Here is an 18,774-nt window from a genome sequence, read left to right as displayed (position 1 = left end):
CTCTCCCTCCCTCTCTCCCTCTCCATCCCTCTCCCTCTCTCTCCCTCCCTCCCTCTCCATCTCTCCCTCCCTCTCTTTTTTTACGATCAGAGGAAACGAGAAGATGCTCGGTGTAGTCGGCACTTTGCTTCGTTCATCATTTCGTTTTTTTTAATGCTTTGCTTTAAGTAAACCCCCCTCCCCCTTCCCCCCTGTCTCTCCCCCTCTGGCTGCCGGTGCAAGAGTGTTGCGGTTGTGGGGAGCGGTGGCGCAGTGGTTAGCGCCGCTTGGCACCGTGAGAGTGAGATTGGCCGCGTCGTAGCCGGGCGCGGCGCTTGCGCGCGGCTGCCTTTAACGCCGTGCCGTGGGGGCGGCAGTAGCAAGCGTGGGTTGGTGGATCGCACGGAGATGGTGCGAAAACTCCCTTCCCGTGGGCGTCGGGGGAAGGGTGCCGTTTCCTGGCTCGCCAGAAGGCGGCACGGCCAAGATGTGCGCAGGACTCCACCTGTTCCATGGGTATGGGATCGAGCGTTTCCCCCTCGCACGCGCGGCCTTTCTACGCGCACGCTGAACTTCTTCTGAAACGTACGTAGCCAACCGTGCTAATCGGAGGTGTGCGGGGGGGGGGAAGGTGCTGCGGTACACTCCCACACGTAAGCACTCATTAATTCGGCGATGACACCTTCATACGTAGAGGACCGCAGAGCTTGGGAGAGGGGGAATTTGGTGCCGGTTCATTGCGTGGCTGCTGCCGGTGCCTTTCCGCTCCTCGTCTGCGGTTCCCCCCTCCCGCTGGCGCCTCCTCCCGAGTCCTCCTCTCTCTCTTCCGTCGAGAGCTGGGCCACCGGCGCTGGGCCGCACCGTCCACCGGACGACCCATGGCGTCTCACCGAGACCAGGGTGTGGTGAGCCACGGTCAAACCAACTCCACCCCACACATCTCCGACGACAGCGGCGTAGGGGAGGGACCCGTCCCGGCAGTGGATTGGCCGACGCCTCTTGAGTGATCGTCGATGTCGTGATTTATGTCCGCGGTGGCGGTGGTGGCGGTGGCGGCGGTGGTGGTGGTGGCGGTGGTGGTGGCGAGGGTTCTGTCTCTGTTTGGGTTTCTAACGATAACAGACTTTGTTGCCTTTTTGCCTTTGATAGATGTGTGCTCGGGCGAGCGGGCGGGCGGGCGAGCGAGCGGTCCCGTTACCCCTCTCGCGTTATGGTTGTGATTATTTTGATTATTTTTTAAATCTCAGAAAGGGGGGCGGGGGGGGGAGCAAACCCCCGTGTAGGGCGATCGTCGCACCTGGAAAGAATTATTCCCGGGGCCTCCTGGGCGAATGTAACCAACGCTCACGCTCTCACTCATGCTCTCACTCTCTCTCTCACGTGCTCTCTCTGACTCACACGCTCTCTCACTCACGCTCTCTCTCTCATTCTCACGTGCTCTCTCTGGCTCACACGCTCTCACGCTCTCACTCACGCCCTCACTCTCTCTTACTCACGTGCTCTCTCTGACTCACACGCTCTCACGCCCTCTCACTCACACTCTCTCATTCTCACGTGCTCTCTCTCACACGCTCTCTGACTCTCACGCGCTCACGCTCTCACTCTTTCACTCACGTGCTCTCTCTCACACGCTCTCTGACTCACACGCTCTCTCACTCTCATGAGCTCTCTGACTCTCACGCTCATGCTGACTCACACGCTCTCAAGCTCTCACTCACGTCCTCACGCCCTCACTCACACGCTCTCTCTAACTCACACGCTCTCTCTGACTCACACGCCCTCTCTGACTCACACGCTCTCTCACTCACGCTCTCTCTCTCATTCTCACGTGCTCTCTCTCACGCCCTCTCTGACTCACACGCTCTCTCTGACTCACACGCTCTCATCCTCTCACTCACACGCTCTCTCATTCACGCTCTCACTCTCTCTCACACTCCGGTGCGCTCTCACTCACTCACACGCTCTCTCTGGCTCACACGCTCTCACGCTTTCACTCACACGCTCTCTCTGACTCACACTCTCTCACGCCCTCTCACTCACGCTCTCTCTCTCATTCTCACGTGCTCTCGCTCACATGCTCTCTGATCCTCACGCTCTCTCACTCTCATGCTCTCTCTGACTCACACGCTCTCACGCTCACGCTCTCACGCTCACGCTGACTCACACGCTCTCACGCTGTCACTCACACCCTCACTCACACGCTCTCCCTGACTCACACGCCCTCACGCTCTCACGCTTTCACTCACGCTCTCTCTGACTCACACACTCTCACGCTCTCTCACTCACGTCCTCTCTCTCATTCTCACGTGCTCTCCCTCACACGCGGTCTGACTCTCACGCTCTCTCACTCTCATGCTCTCTCTGACTCACACGCTCTCACGCTTTCACACTCTCTCTCTCTCACTCTCACGCTCTCTCATACTCACGTGCGCTCTCACTCACTCACACGCGCTCACGCTCACGCTGACTCACACACTCTCTCACTCTCACGCTCTCTCTGACTCACACGCACTCTCACTCACATGCTCTCACTCTCTCACTCACACTCTCACGCCCTCTCTGACTCACACGCTCTCACGCTCTCACGTTCTCTCTGACTCGCACTCTCACGCTCTCACTCTCATACTCATGTGCGTTCTCCCTCACTCTCACGCTCTCTCCCCCACATTCTCACTCTCTCTCATACTCACGTGCGCTCTCTCACCCTCTCCTCCTCTCACTCACGCACTCTCACGCTCGCCACACGCACGCACGCGGCTGGTGGATGAGCGGTGAGAGAGAGATTTCCCATGGCCCGCTCATCGCCACTGAGAGCCCACCAACCCACCCACCCCAGACCCCCACCTCCAGCCCCCCGCTACCACTCAGGGCCCTCAGTTACCCCCCCCCCCCCCCGAGACCCCCTACTCCAGTCGCCCCACTCCCGCTCACCCAATGCACTCACTCACTCCCACTCACTCACTCACTCCCACTCACTCACTCACTCCCACTCACTCCCACTCACTCACTCCCACTCACTCACTACCACTCACTCACTCCCACTCACTCACTCCCACTCACTCACTCCCACTCACTCACTCCCACTCACTCACTCCCACTCACTCCCACTCACTCCCACTCACTCACTCCCACTCACTCACTCACTCCCACTCACTCACTCGCTCACCCAATGCCCTCACCCACTCACTCCCACTCACTCACTCACTCCCACTCACTCACTCACTCACTCGCTCCCACTCACTCCCACTCACTCACTCCCACTCACTCACTCACTCTCTCCCACTCACTCACTCCCACTCACTCACTCACTCCCACTCACTCACTCCCACTCACTCACTCACTCCCACTCACTCGCTCACTCACTCCCACTCACTCACTCCCACTCACTCACTCCCACTCACTCACTCCCACTCACTCACTCCCACTCACTCACTCACTCCCACTCACTCACTCCCACTCACTCACTCACTCCCACTCACTCCCGCTCACCCAATGCCCGCACCCACTCACTCCCACTCACTCACTCACTCCCACTCACTCACTCACTCCCACTCACTCACTCCCACTCACTCACTCACTCCCAATCACTCCCACTCACTCACTCACTCCCACTCACTCACACTCACTCACTCCCACTCACTCACTCACTCCCACTCACTCACTCACTCCCACTCACTCACTCACTCCCACTCACTCACTCCCACTCACTCACTCACTCCCACTCACTCACTCACTCCCACTCACTCACTCACTCCCACTCACTCACTCCCACTCACTCACTCCCACTCACTACTCACTCACTCCCACTCACTCACTCACTCCCACTCACTCACTCCCACTCACTCACTCACTCCCACTCACTCACTCCCACTCACTCACTCCCACTCACTCACTCACTCCCACTCACTCACTCACTCCCACTCACTCACTCCCACTCACTCACTCATTCACTCCCACCCACTCACTCCCACTCACTCCCACTCACTCCCACTCACTCACTCACTCCCACTCACTCACTCCCACTCACTCACTCACTCCCACTCACTCACTCACTCCCACTCACTCACTCCCACTCACTCACTCCCACTCACTCCCACTCACTCACTCCCACTCACTCACTCCCTCCCACTCACTCACTCGCTCCCACTCACTCACACTCACTCACTCCCACTCACTCACTCCCACTCACTCCCACTCACTCACTCCCACTCACTCACTCACTCCCACTCACTCACTCCCACTCACTCACTCACTCCCACTCACTCACTCCCACTCACTCCCACTCACTCACTCACTCGCACTCACTCACTCACTCCCACTCACTCGCTCCCACTCACTCACTCCCACTCACTCGCTCCCACTCACTCGCTCCCACTCACTCACTCGCTCCCACTCACTCGCTCCCACTCACTCACTCCCACTCACTCACTCACTCCCACTCGCTCACTCCCACTCACTCGCTCCCACTCACTCGCTCACTCACTCCCACTCACTCCCACTCACTCCCACTCACTCACTCCCACTCACTCACTCCCACTCACTCACTCCCACTCACTCACTCCCACTCACTCACTCACTCCCACTCACTCACTCACTCCCACTCACTCACTCCCACTCACTCACTTACTCCCACTCACTCACTCCCACTCACTCACTCCCACTCACTCACTCGCTCCACGTTGATTCTAAATGTGGAGGATAAAACCGGAGGACCCGGGAGAAAAATCCACGTGGCCACGGGAAGAGAGACGTGCAAACTCAAACTATCCAGCAGCAGGCATCGTCAGGGTCCGGATCGAACCCACGACCTCCTGCATACCAGGCGAGGTAGTCAACATCTCCTAGCCACCGTGATGATGATGAAAGCGAGAGAGAGAGAGACGCAAACTCCAGATATACAGCAGCTGTCCGGGTCGGGATTGTGAACCCATGACCTCCTGCATACCAGGCGAGGTAGTCAACATCTCCTAGCCAACGTGGTGCCTAGATCCTGGGCCTAGGGCTGACATGGCGTTAAAGTAATGCACCCAGTGTCTGCCGGAAGACCCCGGAAGTGAGTCCTCTCTCGGGATGATGATGAAGACGCAGCATCCCCAGCTTGTTGCTGTGAGTTGCGAGGTTTGGGGGGGGGTGGGGGGGGGGGTCGAGCGCGTGTCTCCCCCCCTCGTCCGAAGACTCGGGCCGGCTCGGAAGTAATGTGCGTTCGTGAGCACGTAGCGAGCTGGGCTGCGTGTGAGTCACGGCGGAAACCGCTTGCGGACTCTATTCCCGCAACGTGCCTCGCCCGGCAATCCTCAAACAATTTTTTGTATGTAATCTGTGGTTCCCTTGTGTGTGTGCGTGTGGGTGTGTGCGCGTGTGTGTGTGTGTGCGCGTGTGTGTGTGCGCGTGTTATGCGCGTGTGTGCGCTGGGGAGGGGTAGTGTAGCAGTTAACGCGCTGCGCTAGGAAACCGGCGGCCCGAGTTCCTTTCTCGCTCACGAGCAACACCAGTGACGGTTATCTGAACCGGTCCTGGACCTTTCCTCGGTGCGGTGTGTGAAAATCATCGCCACTGGGGAGACAAAGGCGGCCGGGCGTGGTGCTGGCCACCCACCCCCTCGTGTGCCGTGCCGGCCCTCATAGGTGCTCCTCGCTAACAGCACTTGCCCCAACAGTCTGGCAAACGCTATTCGGGGGATCTTTGTCTTTGTTTGTAAGCGTCCGTGTCAGTTTGATTCTGTACAGATGCTGGCAGGGTTCCCCCCTCGGTCGGTTTGACCTCAAATTTGAGAGTGTGTTGCACAATGTAAACATCAACACTGGGGAGACAAAGGTGGCCGGGTACACGCGCTGATGCCTGTCCCTCCTGCTTCCTTCATTTGCTGCTGCGATTACGTCTGCTGAATCTGCTGCTGCTGCTGCTTCCGATGCATCTTCTGCTTCTGTTATTGCTGCTTCTGTTATTGCTGCTTCTGCTGCGTCAGCAATCGGCATCTGCTGCTTCTGCGGCTTCTACTGCCGCTGATGCATCTGCTCCTGCTCCTTCAGCATCGGCATCTGCTGCATCTGCTTCGGCTCTGGCATCTGCTCCCTTTGCGTCGGCCGCATCTGCCTATGCGGCTTCCACCGCGGCTTCTGCTGCATCTGCTGCTGCATTCTGCGGCTTCTGCTGCTGCACCAGCCGCTCCTTTCGCGGAACCGCCGAAAGCGAGCAGCGTGGTCCCAATTACGCGCCTCTGGCTTAGCCACCACGGCGAGTATTTCTGAGCGGCGGGAGGATTGGAGCTGGCACAGCTCCGTCGATTTGGGCTCCATAAATCAGGACGACTTTGCCGCGCGCCTCTTCAGGAATACTGTACGGCCGACCGTTGCGGCGCCTCACCTCCTTCCCCCCACCTTCCCCCCACCCCCCTCCCTCCCCCCACCTTCCCCCCACCCCCCCCCCCCCCCAACTGAGCTCCAAAGCATTAATGTGTTGGCTCCGTCCGTCTGTCTGTCGTGTTTTGCCGTTATTGGGCGGCCCTGGGAGGTCACGCGTGCAAACGAGGCTCTCTTGGCCAGGAGATGTTGACTACCTCGCCTGCTACACAGGAAGTCGTGGGTTCGATCCCGACCCTGGCGACGCCTGCTGTTTGCGTCTCTCATCATCATCGTCACGGTGGCCAGGAGATGTTGACTACCTCGCCTGCTACACAGGAAGTCGTGGGTTCGATCCCGACCCTGACGACGCCTGCTGTTTGCGTCTCTCATCATCATCATCATCACGGTGGCCAGGAGATGTTGACTACCTCGCCTGCTACACAGGAGGTCGTGGTTTCAATCCCGACCCTGACGACGCTTGCTACTGTATATTTGGAGTGTGCATCTCTCTCTCTCATCATCATCACGGTGGCTAGGAGATGTTAACCACCTCGCCTGCTACACAGGAGGTCGTGGGTTCCACCCCGACCCTAATACCGCCTGCTGTATATTTGCAGTTCGCGTGTCTCTCTCTCTCCCCCATGGTCGCGTGGATTTTTCCTCGTGGTCCTGCGGTTGTTTTTCCCCTCCACCTTCAGAATGAAAGTCACGGCGACGAGCCCCCGCTGCTTTGAGCTGCCATTTGCGGTGGCCAGGTTTTCGCTCCCGAAAAGGATCCCGACGTTGCTCGGCGGCGGCGGGGCCCTTGCCCGGTCACGAAAAAAGTTCCTGTTTAGATTACAACCGAGCCAAAAGGAATCAGAATTAACGACTCCACGCTCGGCCAGCGCCGGCACTGGCCGCCGGTGCCGGGCGCCGTTCGTCCGGCCTCGTCCCCGTTTCGTCCGCTGTCGAGAACGACTGCTTTGGAATTTCCTCGGGCGGTGGTGGGGGTGGCAGCATCATTCCCTTTGTCTCTCCTGTTGCTGCCCTCCGCCCGTGCACTCCACTCCGTTCCACTACCACCACCACCGTCTTCTCCGGCGCTATCGGAGCGGTAGGGGGAGGTGCCGTCCGTCCAAATCCCTGCGGAGAACTGTGGTCCGGGCGGCGACCAAGGAGTTTGAAACGCGTCGTGCGGACGGCAACGTGATGCGCTCTTCGCGTTATCATCTGGGGAATATGCTAATGAAATTGTGTGTGTGTGATGGGTTTGAGTGGATGGGGGCACTGGCGGAGCCAGTGGGGGGGTGGGGTGGGGTGGCACGTGCTCCCCCCCCCCCAATGATCCGATCGAAATCCCTCATTTCGATCGGATTATTGGGGTTTCTTAGTAATAAATCGGCGTTTTGCGACCCCCACTGCCACTGTGTAGTGTATTATTACGTGCCAGGGGCTCTATGAGATGATAGGACAATAGTCCGAGTCCATAGTTGGCAATAAGTAACGGCAAAGCGGTTATAAGTGACTCACAGAATTGTGCGCAGCTGCGTAAACAGAGTCCACGACTTCCCTAAAGGCATCGACACCTTCAGCGAGCGCGATGGCGATCACACAACGCGGTTCGCAATTCGACCCTCGATCGATCAGAATCAGAAATCAGAATCAGAAAGGGTTTTATTCGCCATGAAAGTTCACACCGACACGGAATTTACTTTGGCAGGATGGTGCATACACGCGTCAAATAAAAAGCAAGGGACAAGTCCTTACTTACAACTCCTTACTTACTAACAAGTCCTTACTTACAACTCCTTACTAACAACTTTACTAACAACTCTTTACTAACAACTCCTTACTGACAACCCCTTACTCACTAACAACTCCTTACTAACAACTCCTTACTTACTAACTCCTTACTTACTGACAACTCCTTACTAACAACTCCTTACTTACTAACAACTCCTGTACCATTTTTCATTGCTGGAGGGGTTGCCCCCCCTGTCTCTGCCATTGGATGGGGGGCACTGTTGGTCGACGCACTGCACCACGAACCCAACGATCCCCGATCTCGAATCTCGCCCGAGGCGTCACATCGTTGGCGAGCGGTTCCTGGCTCCCCGTCTCCTCTGATTCACCCCCCCCCCCGCTCCCCTCCCAGTGCGGTGAAGTACGGTCACTTACCCTGCCCCCCCCCCCGACTTCCCCCACGCAAAGTCCAGAATGTTAAGAAAACGCCTCTAAAAATATTGATGGGAAAGAGAGAGAGAGAGGGAGGGAGAGCTTGGCGGAAAACACTTGACCCTGCAGATTCTCCTTATCAGTTTTCCCCAGCACAATAAAGGGGACATCACTTCTCCTTGTTTGTTTTTACGAATGAGTGCTTTTTTTTGGCGCGTGGGTGCGTGTGCGCGAGCGTGTGTGTGCGCGAGCGTGTGTGTGCGCGTCTGTAGGTGCATGTGCGCGTGGGTGTGCGTGTGCGCGTGTGGGCGTGGGTGTGTGTGCGTGGGTGTGTGCGCGTGGGTGTCTGTGTGCGTGGGTGTGTGCGCGTGGGTGTGTGCGCGTGGGTGTGTGCGCGTGGGTGTGTGCGCGTGTGTCTGGACCTTCAGTGGGGAGTGGTGGCGCAGTGGTCAGCGCGCCCGCGCGGCGAGTCCGAGGTTCGATTCCCGCTCGCGGGCGACACCCCGTGACGATGATCTGGACCGGTCCCGGGCCCTCCCCTAGGTTGCCCGAGCCTCGCAGGAGTCACCCGGTGCGGTGCGTAAACATCGCCACTGGGGAGACAAAGGCGGCCGGGCGTGGTGCTGGTGGCCACCCGCCCCCTTGTGTGCCATGAGGGTCGTGGGCTGTGTTGGCTCTGAACGTTTGTTCGCGGCCTTCGGAGATCTCCCCTCTCTCTTCCTCTATCTTGCTCTCTCTTTCCTCTCTCTTTACTCTCTCTTTCCTCTCTCTTTCCTCTCTCCCCTCTCTCACTTCTCTCTTTCCTCTCTCCTCTCTCTCCCCTTTCTCCTCTCTGTCATCTCTCTCCCCTGTCTCTCCCCTGTCTCTCCCCTGTCTCTTCCCTGTCTCTCCCCTGTCTCTCCCCTGTCTCCCCCTCTCTCCCCCTCTCTCTTCTCTCACTTGGCCAGATGTTCCTCCCAGCTGTTCCGTCCCTGGTCAGGAACCCCGTTTCTCTCGTCTGCTCTTTGGTAACAACATTCGCAGGAGAGAGAGGCGCCCGCCAAATCATTATCTCGTCCTTGTATTTATCGCGAGCTTTGTGCTCTTTGTAAAACGTATTATCGCTCAACTTTCGCCGCCGCTGCTGCTGCTGGTGGTGATGATGATGGTGGTGATGCCAAAGTGGTATTGAGCCAGCCAGATTGGTGTCGGTTTCTCAGTTGCAGCATCGAGAGAATGACGTGCATGCGTGTGTGTGTGTGTGCGCGTGGTTGGTTATGTCTGTGTGTGCGTGGCCCTGCCGGAACTTTGTCTTTCTGTGGTGGTGGTGGTGGGGTAAAGCGTGGGTTGCACCCAGCCGATCAAAATCATCCGCCAGAAGGGGCTTAATCGCCCGCGGTGGTGGTGGCGGTGAGCGAGCGAGCGGTTGCTTCCGCGGGGGGCCGGTCACTCTGAACGCGGAGTTGGTGTCACGAGCCGCTTGCTCGGCCAGGGGTTTCGGAATGGGGTGAGGGGGAGGGAGGAAGGGGACCCCATTGCGTCTCGTGATGATGGGGCACCCCACATGCACGCACACACACCACACGCGCACCACACACGCACCACACACACGCGCATCACACACGCACCACACACACGCGCATCACACACGCACCACACGCACACCACACGCGCACCACACACGCGCACCACACACGCACACCACACACACACCACACCGCACACACCACACCGCACACACACACCACACACACACACCACACACACACACCACACACACCACACACCACACACACCACACCACACACACACATCACACCACACACACACATCACACACACACCACACCGCACACACACACACCACACACACACCACACACACCACACACACACACACACCACACACACACCACACACACACCACACACACACACCACACACACACCACACACACCACACACGCACCACACCGCACACACACACCGACTGTCGCCGCAAGTCCGGCATGAGACTCGGTGTGAAAATTGACGACAGATATTGCGTCGCGTTTTGAAGCTGGGGGCCGGCCGTCGTCGTCACCGTGGCCGTCGCCGCCGTCCGGCGCTGCCGCTGTGGCCGATTCTGACGCCGCACGGCGACTCGCGCGCAGCTCCTGCCGCCTCCTCCTCCTCCTCCTCCGCCACGCGCTCTGCTCGCCAAATTGGAACAAATTCATCAAAACATTACAGCACCTGACCAACACGCCTCCGCCGCCCCCCCCCCCCCCCATCACGCGCCCCCTCCGCCTCGCCTCTCCCCCGCAAGCTTCTCCCAGCGGCGGTCGAAAGGGAGGATGGGTGGATGGATGGAGGCAGAAATATTTAAATAATCGGAAAGGCCGTTCATCAATTCTGGAGCGGAAACGGCCCCGCTTGAGGAAATGGGCCGTAAATTTCTGAAAGTTGTTGTGGCGAGAGAAGGGGGAGAGTGGCGAGTAAGGGAAGAGAGAGAGAGAGGACGGGAGATTGGAAATGGGTCGTCGCGAGCGGGGAATGTGCCAGGGGTGGCGTGGCGGTGGGGGGGGGGGGGGGGGGTGCTGGTGCTTGTTGAGGCCGTGGCAATTAAAGAGGCCACGTGGCGTCTTGCGTCCGTCCCACCGGGGCCACCGTGGCCCCACTTTCCCAGATGTTGGCACGCGATACGTGGGTTTTAGTTACACAGGAGGGAGAGGGGGGGGGTGAGGTGAAAGCTGTGCGCGCGCGTGCGTGCGTGTGCGTGTGTGCACGCGTGTGTCCGTGCGAGTTCTCGAGATTCGTCGCGCGGAACGGGGGAGGGGGGGGCGGAGCGGCGCGCGACGGCCCGCGTCGTTTGGGTCGCCGCGTGACGTGGAGGGGGGGGTGCCATCGGGGGGGTGCACGTCTCGCCACCGGAGGGGGGGCAGTGGCGGGGGGGCCGGAGGGCGGTGGGGCGGGGGAGGAGGTGGTCGGCTCGGCCTCCCAACGAGTAGCCGGTGCGCAGTAAACGTCGCCACTCGGGGGAGACAAAGGCGGCCGGGCGTGGCGCTGGCCACCCGGCCCAGCCACCTTCACAGGTGCCAACCGCACTTGCCCCATCAGACTACGTGGGCTCTAAGTGGGGGAGGGGAGGGTGGGGCTCTTTACCTTTGTGTGCGTGCACCTCCGACCGTGGCGTGCCACCGTGCCACCGTGCGTGCTCTCACGCTCTTCCCGGGACCTCTGCGGTGTTTCTAAGCCGATTTTCTCCAGCGCCGGAGTCGGAGGGAGGGAGGGAGGAGATGATGATTATTAATTTATTATTAGCGAATGGCCTTTTTTGCCCCCTCTCTCCCCGCCCCCCCCCCCCCACTCCTCCCCGCGTGCTAACGAGGCTGCCAACCGCCGCAAGTGGATCGCGAAAAGTCGCGATCGTTAATTTTAGCTCTCGTCAACGGACGGAGGTCACGAGTTTGAATCCCGGGTTGCGGTGGTTGGCAGAGGGGGTCGGCTTCTCGCCCCGTCATCATCATCGTCGTCGTCGTCGTCCGCGTGCTTTCATCCAGCAGCGGATGGACCTCTCTCGGGACGATGACGCGGCTGGGAAACCGCTCACACGCAGCCCACCCCAGGGGACTTCCGCCTCTGTTACGCAACGAGTTTTTAATTGCGCGTGGCCGCTGGGCCGCACGCGCGCGCTGGGGGAGGTACGGGGTCGGGTGGCGGCGGTGGGGCCGGGGGGCGTGGTTAAGGTGGAGGTCACGGACGACGTTCATCTCGCGTGCGCGTGGCGGTTCGTGCGTCGTGGAGGAGCCGGGGCCGTGGCACGCGGGGGGGGGGGGGCGGGGGTATGGGGGGTGTATGGGGGGGCATATTTGGCCTCAGCTTATTTTGAACAGCGGGCGGCGGCCGGGTGGCACGGAGGCGGCGGCGTGTTTTGTTTAGAAGCTCGCCACCGTCGTTTCAACCGCCCCGCCGCCGCCGCCGCCGGGGGATTGAACTCGTCCCCCTCCGGGGGACGTGACCCCCGTCCGTCCAGCGGTGGACTGGGCCGCGTGTCCGCCAGGAAGGGCGACGCGGCGGGTGACGGTTTCACGGGCGAGCGCTCCGCCGCCTCTGCCGGTCGAGCGAGGAGTTGCGCGGCCTGTGCCACGCGGCAGCTGCCATGCTGGACATTCTTTTGGCGTCTCCGTTTTTTCTTTCCTTTCTACCTTCTCAACACCGCCGGGTTTTTAAAGGAAGAGAAAAAAAAGATTTTTTTATTTTGTTCCCAGAAGCCCTTCGCGTATTCCGTCCGTTGACGAGAGCCGGCGTTGCCGCTATTTAAACAAACGAAAAAATATTAATCGTTTATGATGAATCCCACCCCCCCCACCCACCCCCGCTCTCTCTCTCTCGCGCGCGTTTTGCGTCGTTAAATGTTTCTGGTCGTAAGTCAAAGGAGAAGCGATTTTATAGTGGGTGGGGGGGTGGTGGTGGTGGTGGTGGTGGGAGGAGAGGTTTAATACAAATAAAAAGCCCTGGGACCGCGAAATCTGTCGTGTTAAACGACGTGCGCTGGGCCCCCGGGTGACGCGCGTCGACCCCCGGCGCTCCTAGGCCTCTGCTCTCGTGCCTCGCTCTCACGCGGTTGGCCCCGCCCTCCTCCGGCCCCCGCGGTCGGTCCCCGTTCGGCCCGCGCTCGGCCCACGTTTGGCTCCGCGTTTGCTTTGGCCGTAGGCCCGGGAGCCGTTGCCGGTCTCCGCTATCTCCTCCGTCGTATCGACTCCGGGAAGGAAGGCGCGGTATCGCGAACCGTCGTCGTCGTCGTCGTCATCGTCATCATCCCCGTGGAAATATTCCCCCGTTTGTTATTTTGTTATCTTTGTGCTCGGCCCCTTGGGGCGATTTCTTATTTTTGTAAGTGCCTTGGTTTCGTCGCGCAAGGACGCGGCGAGTCGCCTGCCCCATCGTCCGGGGATCCGTCGGCGTTGTTCCATTCCATCGGCGCCAGCCGCTGGCTCGGCCGTCTCATCCTCTCTCGCTCGGCCCCCGGTTCCCGGCTGGCTCCCGGTTTCTCCCCGTCGTTGTTTCCGTTTGTGTTCAGCAGCGTCCCCGTGTCTCTCTCTCTCTGTCTCTCTGTCGCTGTGCAACAGTCTGTGTACCTCTCCCTGCCCCTCTCTCTCTCTGTCTTCGTCTCTGTCTTGTACATCTCTCGCTCGTGCTATCTTTCTCCCTCACCGTCACACATCTCTCTTGTCCCTCCCGGTCTCCGTGTGTGTGTGTCCCTCACTCACTCGCGCTATCGTTCCCTCTTCCCCCGTCCCGCGCTCTGTCTCTCCGCGCGGCGCTCCCCACGTGCGCCCGTCCCCTCGCCGAACGCTCTGAGGGGGGGGGGAGGAAAAGGGAAAATGAAAAGAGACTTGTGGGAAAATCTTTCTTTTTTTTAATCCGGCGTCACCGCCGGAAAAAAAAAACGCACAACCCCAGCGCCGTCGCCGTGCCTGCGTCATTTGGGGGGCCCCCAGCCCCCCCCCACCGCCAGGATCGGGAGGGTTGCGCTGCAAAATCGTCGGGGAGTTCTCCGCGCGGCTTCGCGATCTCGAAGGGACGCGTTATTACCTCCCGGCGCCGGGTTGGAACTCTCCTCCGCCAAACGTAACCCCCGGAGAAATCCTCGCGAGGCTCCTCCCTCGGCACCGAGGTTCCCCGGAGGGATCCCGCTCGGGATGTTGGGCCAAGTCTTTATCGCCCTTAGCAGCAGCAGCAGCAACAAGGACGATGTAAAGTTAAAGCCCCGTTGTCACTCCACCGCTGGACGCGAAGGAAGGCGGTGGGGCCTTCCCACGCCCCCCCCTCCCCCAGGTGTCCCCGCAGCTTCACCTGTGCCCGGTCAGTGCCGGTTGGTGGTTTTTGGCCGAGTCCAAGGTCTCGCCCGTCGGTCGCCGCCGATGTTCACCGCGACCGGGGATCGAACTCGGGTCGCTGGGTTCGTGGCCGCGGTGCGCTAGCTGCCCCGCCGCGACGGGTGGGGGTCGTGGGTTCAATCTCCCGGTGAGGCAGGTCAAGCAAGCAGCGGTGCAAGATTCTTACACCCCCCTCCCCCACCGCCAGCCACCTGTGCGTGCATGGGGGTGGCACCGCAGCCATGTGGGCCAGCAGGTCACGCTCGCGGTGGGGCGAAGTGAGGATTCCGACTTCTCCCCAAGACGTCTGGCACAGCGTGCGGACCGCCATGCGCCCCCCACCCCACCCCCCCCGCACTGCTCTGCTCGCTGTGGCACGAGCGAGCAGTTGCAGGCCTGCGCCTTTACCTTCAGCGGCTCTCTCAAGGTTCACTTTCACGGAAGGTGTCTGTGAGGTCAAAGGGGGCGGGGTGGGGGTTGTGGGCGGAGCCAGCCTTGCCCCCTGCCCCGCGCCCCCCCCCCCCGCCTCCCACAGGTCGCCGGCACGTGCCAGGGGTCGCGGGGTCACAGGAGGGAGAGCGAGGGGAGGGGTGGGAGAGTGAGGGGAGGGGTGGGAGAGTGAGGGGAGGGGTGGGTGAGTGAGGGGAGGGGTGGGAGAGTGAGGGGAGGGGTGGGAGAGTGAGGGGAGGGGTGGGAGTGTGAGGGGAGGGGTGGGAGGGTGAGGGGAGGGGTGGGTGAGTGAGGGGAGGGGTGGGAGAGTGAGGGGAGGGGTGGGAGAGTGAGGGGAGGGGTGGGAGAGTGAGGGGAGGGGTGGGAGAGTGAGGGGAGGGGTGGGAGAGTGAGGGGAGGGGTGGGAGAGTGAGGGGAGGGGTGGGAGAGTGAGGGGTGGGGTGGGAGAGTGAGGGGAGGGGTTGGAGAGTGAGGGGAGGGGTGGGAGAGTGAGGGGAGGGGTGGGAGAGTGAGGAGTGGGGTGGGAGAGTGAGGGGAGGGGTGGGAGAGTGAGGGGAGGGGCAGGAGCCGGCGTGCGTTGGGGTCACGGTGTCCCGCTCGCCGGTGCCAGGTAGGGCCACCTGGACTTGGGAGACCAGAGACGGGGGGGGGGGGGGGGGGAGGGGGGAACGCTTGCGCCGGCCCGGTGAGCGCTGTGTTTGCCGGGGGGCTCGGTCGCCGCGGCGACGTGGACCGCGCGGCGGGGTCACGGCCGCCGTTGCTGGCCGCCGGCGGCGGAGTCGAGGGGGGGAAGTGCGCGGCGACTCCCTCAACGCGCTGTGGAGACACCGGACCGGGGGGAAGGATGCCGGGATTGTTTGGCGGCGTGCGCCCCCGGATGCGTTGTGCACCGGGGGGCGGCGAGCGAGGTAGCGATCGAGAGGTCGGCCAGCGAGCCAGCGAACCAGCGAGCGAGCCAGCCAGCGAACCGCGTGGCCACGGCGCTCGCGAGGCGAACGCGGGGGGCAGGAACGAGACGAAACGGAGCGGGATGCTTTCACCGAATCGAGGGTCATGGGGCCTGGCCGAAGCCTGGGGTGTGAACGACCGTGGCCGTGACCCCTGACTCCCTGACTCCCTGACCCCCTGACCCCCGACCACGCACCAGTCGCTAGAAGAGACGCGAGGGACGGCCAGCGGTCGAGACCAACGACAGAGGCGGCAGCCACAGGAAGGGAGCGGGCGGGAGGGAGGGAGGGAGGGAGGGAGGGAGCGTCCCCTCCGCGGAGACGGAGCGGGGAAACCCGCTCGTTCGCCGGAGCGGAGCGGTGGATTGCCGCGTCGTGGACCCACGCGGGATGCCGACGGCTTGCGGAGGCCGCGGGCCGGCGGCGGTCAGACCGCGGGCCGCTCGGGCCCCGCGGCCCGCAATCTGCCCCCACCGCCCCCCCAGAGACGGCGGTGTTGGGGCGCGCGGGAACGGGGGGGGGGGGGGGGCGGTGGTGGGGGAAGCGGTGGCGGCCAGGGATGTCGCTCGTGGCGTTTGCTCCGCCGCCCTTCAAAGGGGGGGTGGGGGGGTGGCGGCCTGTTCGACGTTATCGGTGACTCGGCGCGTGGCTGCGATCTGCGATGGACAGATTTGATTATCGCTCTCAGAAACGAAACGCAGCCGCGGCGCTAATGCCCAGATGGAGCGAATTGCCCCGAATTATCGCCTCGCTCCTGCGAACGATGAGGTGGGGATTGCGGGATGGTGGGGGGGGGTGCTGGGCTCGAGTTGAGCGGAGCTGTGCTCGCGGTCGCGCGGGTTCCGTGTCCGGTCGGAGCGACGCGGGGGACATGGGGGCAAAAAAAAAAAAATAATTTGACGGCGCTCGTCAAAACAGGTTTTTTTTGCGTTCGACTTCTCCGCGGAGGTGCCAAGTTGCTTCTTAATGTTTATCCCGCACCGGACCGCGGGCGGGCGGGCGGTCACCTCCGTATATCATCCTCCGTATCATCCTCCGTATCATTCGTCAACGGCTCCTGCTACCGTGGTTATGGTTACTGTTCCCGTGAACTTCCCGCGGTCCGATTCCTCCAGACAACCGTCCGTTTCGTCTCAACCACCACCACGCTGCGTTCAGAATCGGCATCTTTGTTTCGACTGCAGGAGAAATCCGATGAGCTGTGAAGCTCTTTTTCGCAGATGTCCAGTAGGGGCTGGTGAGAATGTTACAACAGCAAACAGTACAAAAAAACACGATAGGGATGTAAAGTATAGGGAAGGTAAAGAAATGCAAATTTAACTACGGTATTTTTATCTTATCGGATAAATGCCACTGAGCTAGTCACTTTATTTTTCAGAAGCGACCTGGCCACCAATGATGGCTCAACAGAAGCGGCTTATCATCACGTGCAAAATTATAGCAGCCACATACTCTAAACACGACCACAGGGAGAGACAGACACAAACTCCAAATATACAGCAGCAGCAGCAGGCATCGTCAGGGTCAGGATCAAACCCACGACCTCCTGTACACCAGGCGAGGGAGTTAACATCTTCTAGCCACCGTGGTTGTGATGATGAGACGCAGACTCATATACAGCGGGCATCGTCAGGGTCAGGATCAAACCCACGACCTCCTGTACACCAGGCGAGGGCGTTAACATCACCTAGTCACCGTGGTGGTGATGATGAGACGCAGACTCAAAATATACAGCAGCAGGCATCGTCAGGGTCAGGATCAAACCCACGACCTCCTGTGCACCAGGCGAGGGAGTTAACATCTCCTAGCCACGGTGGTGGTGATGATGAGGCGCAGACTCAAAATACACAGCAGCAGCAGGCATCGTCAGGGTCGGGATCAAACCCACGACCTCCTGTACACTAGGCGAGGGAGTTAACATCTCCTAGCCACTGTGGCGAGATGCGTTTGAAATGCAGGCGAGAGGGATGGCAGAGAGAGGGGGGTGGGGGGCAATTAATAGCAGCGAAATGATCTAATGAATAGCGCATCGTTTGACACCGCATGTCACAACAACGCACTCGCTCGCCCAACACGGGAGAGGGGGCGGTGGGGGGGGGTCGCCTTCCGCCAGCGGCGAGCAAATCCGCCTTCAGCGCGGAACGGGGGCCTCAACCGAACGACGGCTAGCGCCTTTCCTTAAGATTATTTGAGTTTTTTTTTTAATATGCCTTCGGTAGAAATGTACTAGAATGCAATTTTGGTGTGAAAGAAATGAAGGCTTTCTTGATTGATGCTCTTGCCCCTTCAGGCTCGCCGGCTACTGCCTCCGACGTCACGTTGGGGGGGGGGGGGGGTGGGGGGCGGTTGCGGGTCGCGATGATCCCTGTTGTTTGTGTCCTCGCGAGCGCGGCGAGTCGTTGACTTTGCCTCGCGTTCTTCACCCCCCCCCCATTTGTCGTTTCTCTCTCCCCCCCCGCCCCGCTCTATAGCGCCGATGAGCTGCTGCTCACCGAGATGCTCTTCAACGGCGTCTTCAACGACCTCACGCCGCAGCAGTGTGCCGCCCTGCTCAGCTGCTTCGTGTTCCAGGAGAAGGTGAGAGGTCGCGACCCGCCGCCCCCCCCACCTCCAACCGACTTCCTGTCTAGCCGGTCGCCCGGGGTCAGGGGTCGTGCCGGCTCTTCCTGCGGCCTGCTGGTTGGGCTGGCGGCCGCCACCGCCGTTGCTACGCACGCACGCGCGTGCGCACGCACACACACACACACACTACACACACACGCACACACACACGTGCACACGCACGTGCACACGCACGCACACACGCACGCACACACACGCACGCACACACACGCACGCACACACACACACACACACATGCACGCACGCACACACACACTACACACACACACACTACACACACACACGCACGTGCACACGCACACACGCGCACGCGCCGCGCCGTGTTTGTTTACGCGACCTTTGCCGATCGTTTAGCGCCACGGAGCGATTAGCTCGGCGCTACTGGGCGGCGTGTCCAGGTGTGAGAGGGACGTGCGTGTCTTAGCGTGTGTTAGCGTGTGC

The 18,774-nt window shown here is 60.7% G+C and overlaps 1 protein-coding gene across 1 annotated transcript in view; it reads left to right on the top strand.

Moving 5' to 3' along the window:
* MTREX (Mtr4 exosome RNA helicase) overlaps window positions 1–18,774 on the top strand; it is a 106,427-nt gene that overhangs the window by 78,548 nt on the left and 9,105 nt on the right. The window contains exon 23 of the mRNA XM_032953375.2: window positions 18,183–18,288. Within this exon, the coding sequence (XP_032809266.2) occupies window positions 18,183–18,288 (106 nt within the window). The remainder of the gene's footprint in view (window positions 1–18,182; window positions 18,289–18,774) is intronic.

This window comes from Petromyzon marinus, chromosome 1 (assembly GCF_048934315.1).
Source record: "Petromyzon marinus isolate PM22_M1 ecotype Great Lakes invasive population chromosome 1, UKy_Petmar_22M1.pri1.0, whole genome shotgun sequence".
NCBI lineage: Eukaryota > Metazoa > Chordata > Hyperoartia > Petromyzontiformes > Petromyzontidae > Petromyzon > Petromyzon marinus.
The sequence above is the reverse complement of the archived record's forward strand: the minus strand, read 5'-3'. Positions and strand labels throughout refer to the sequence as shown.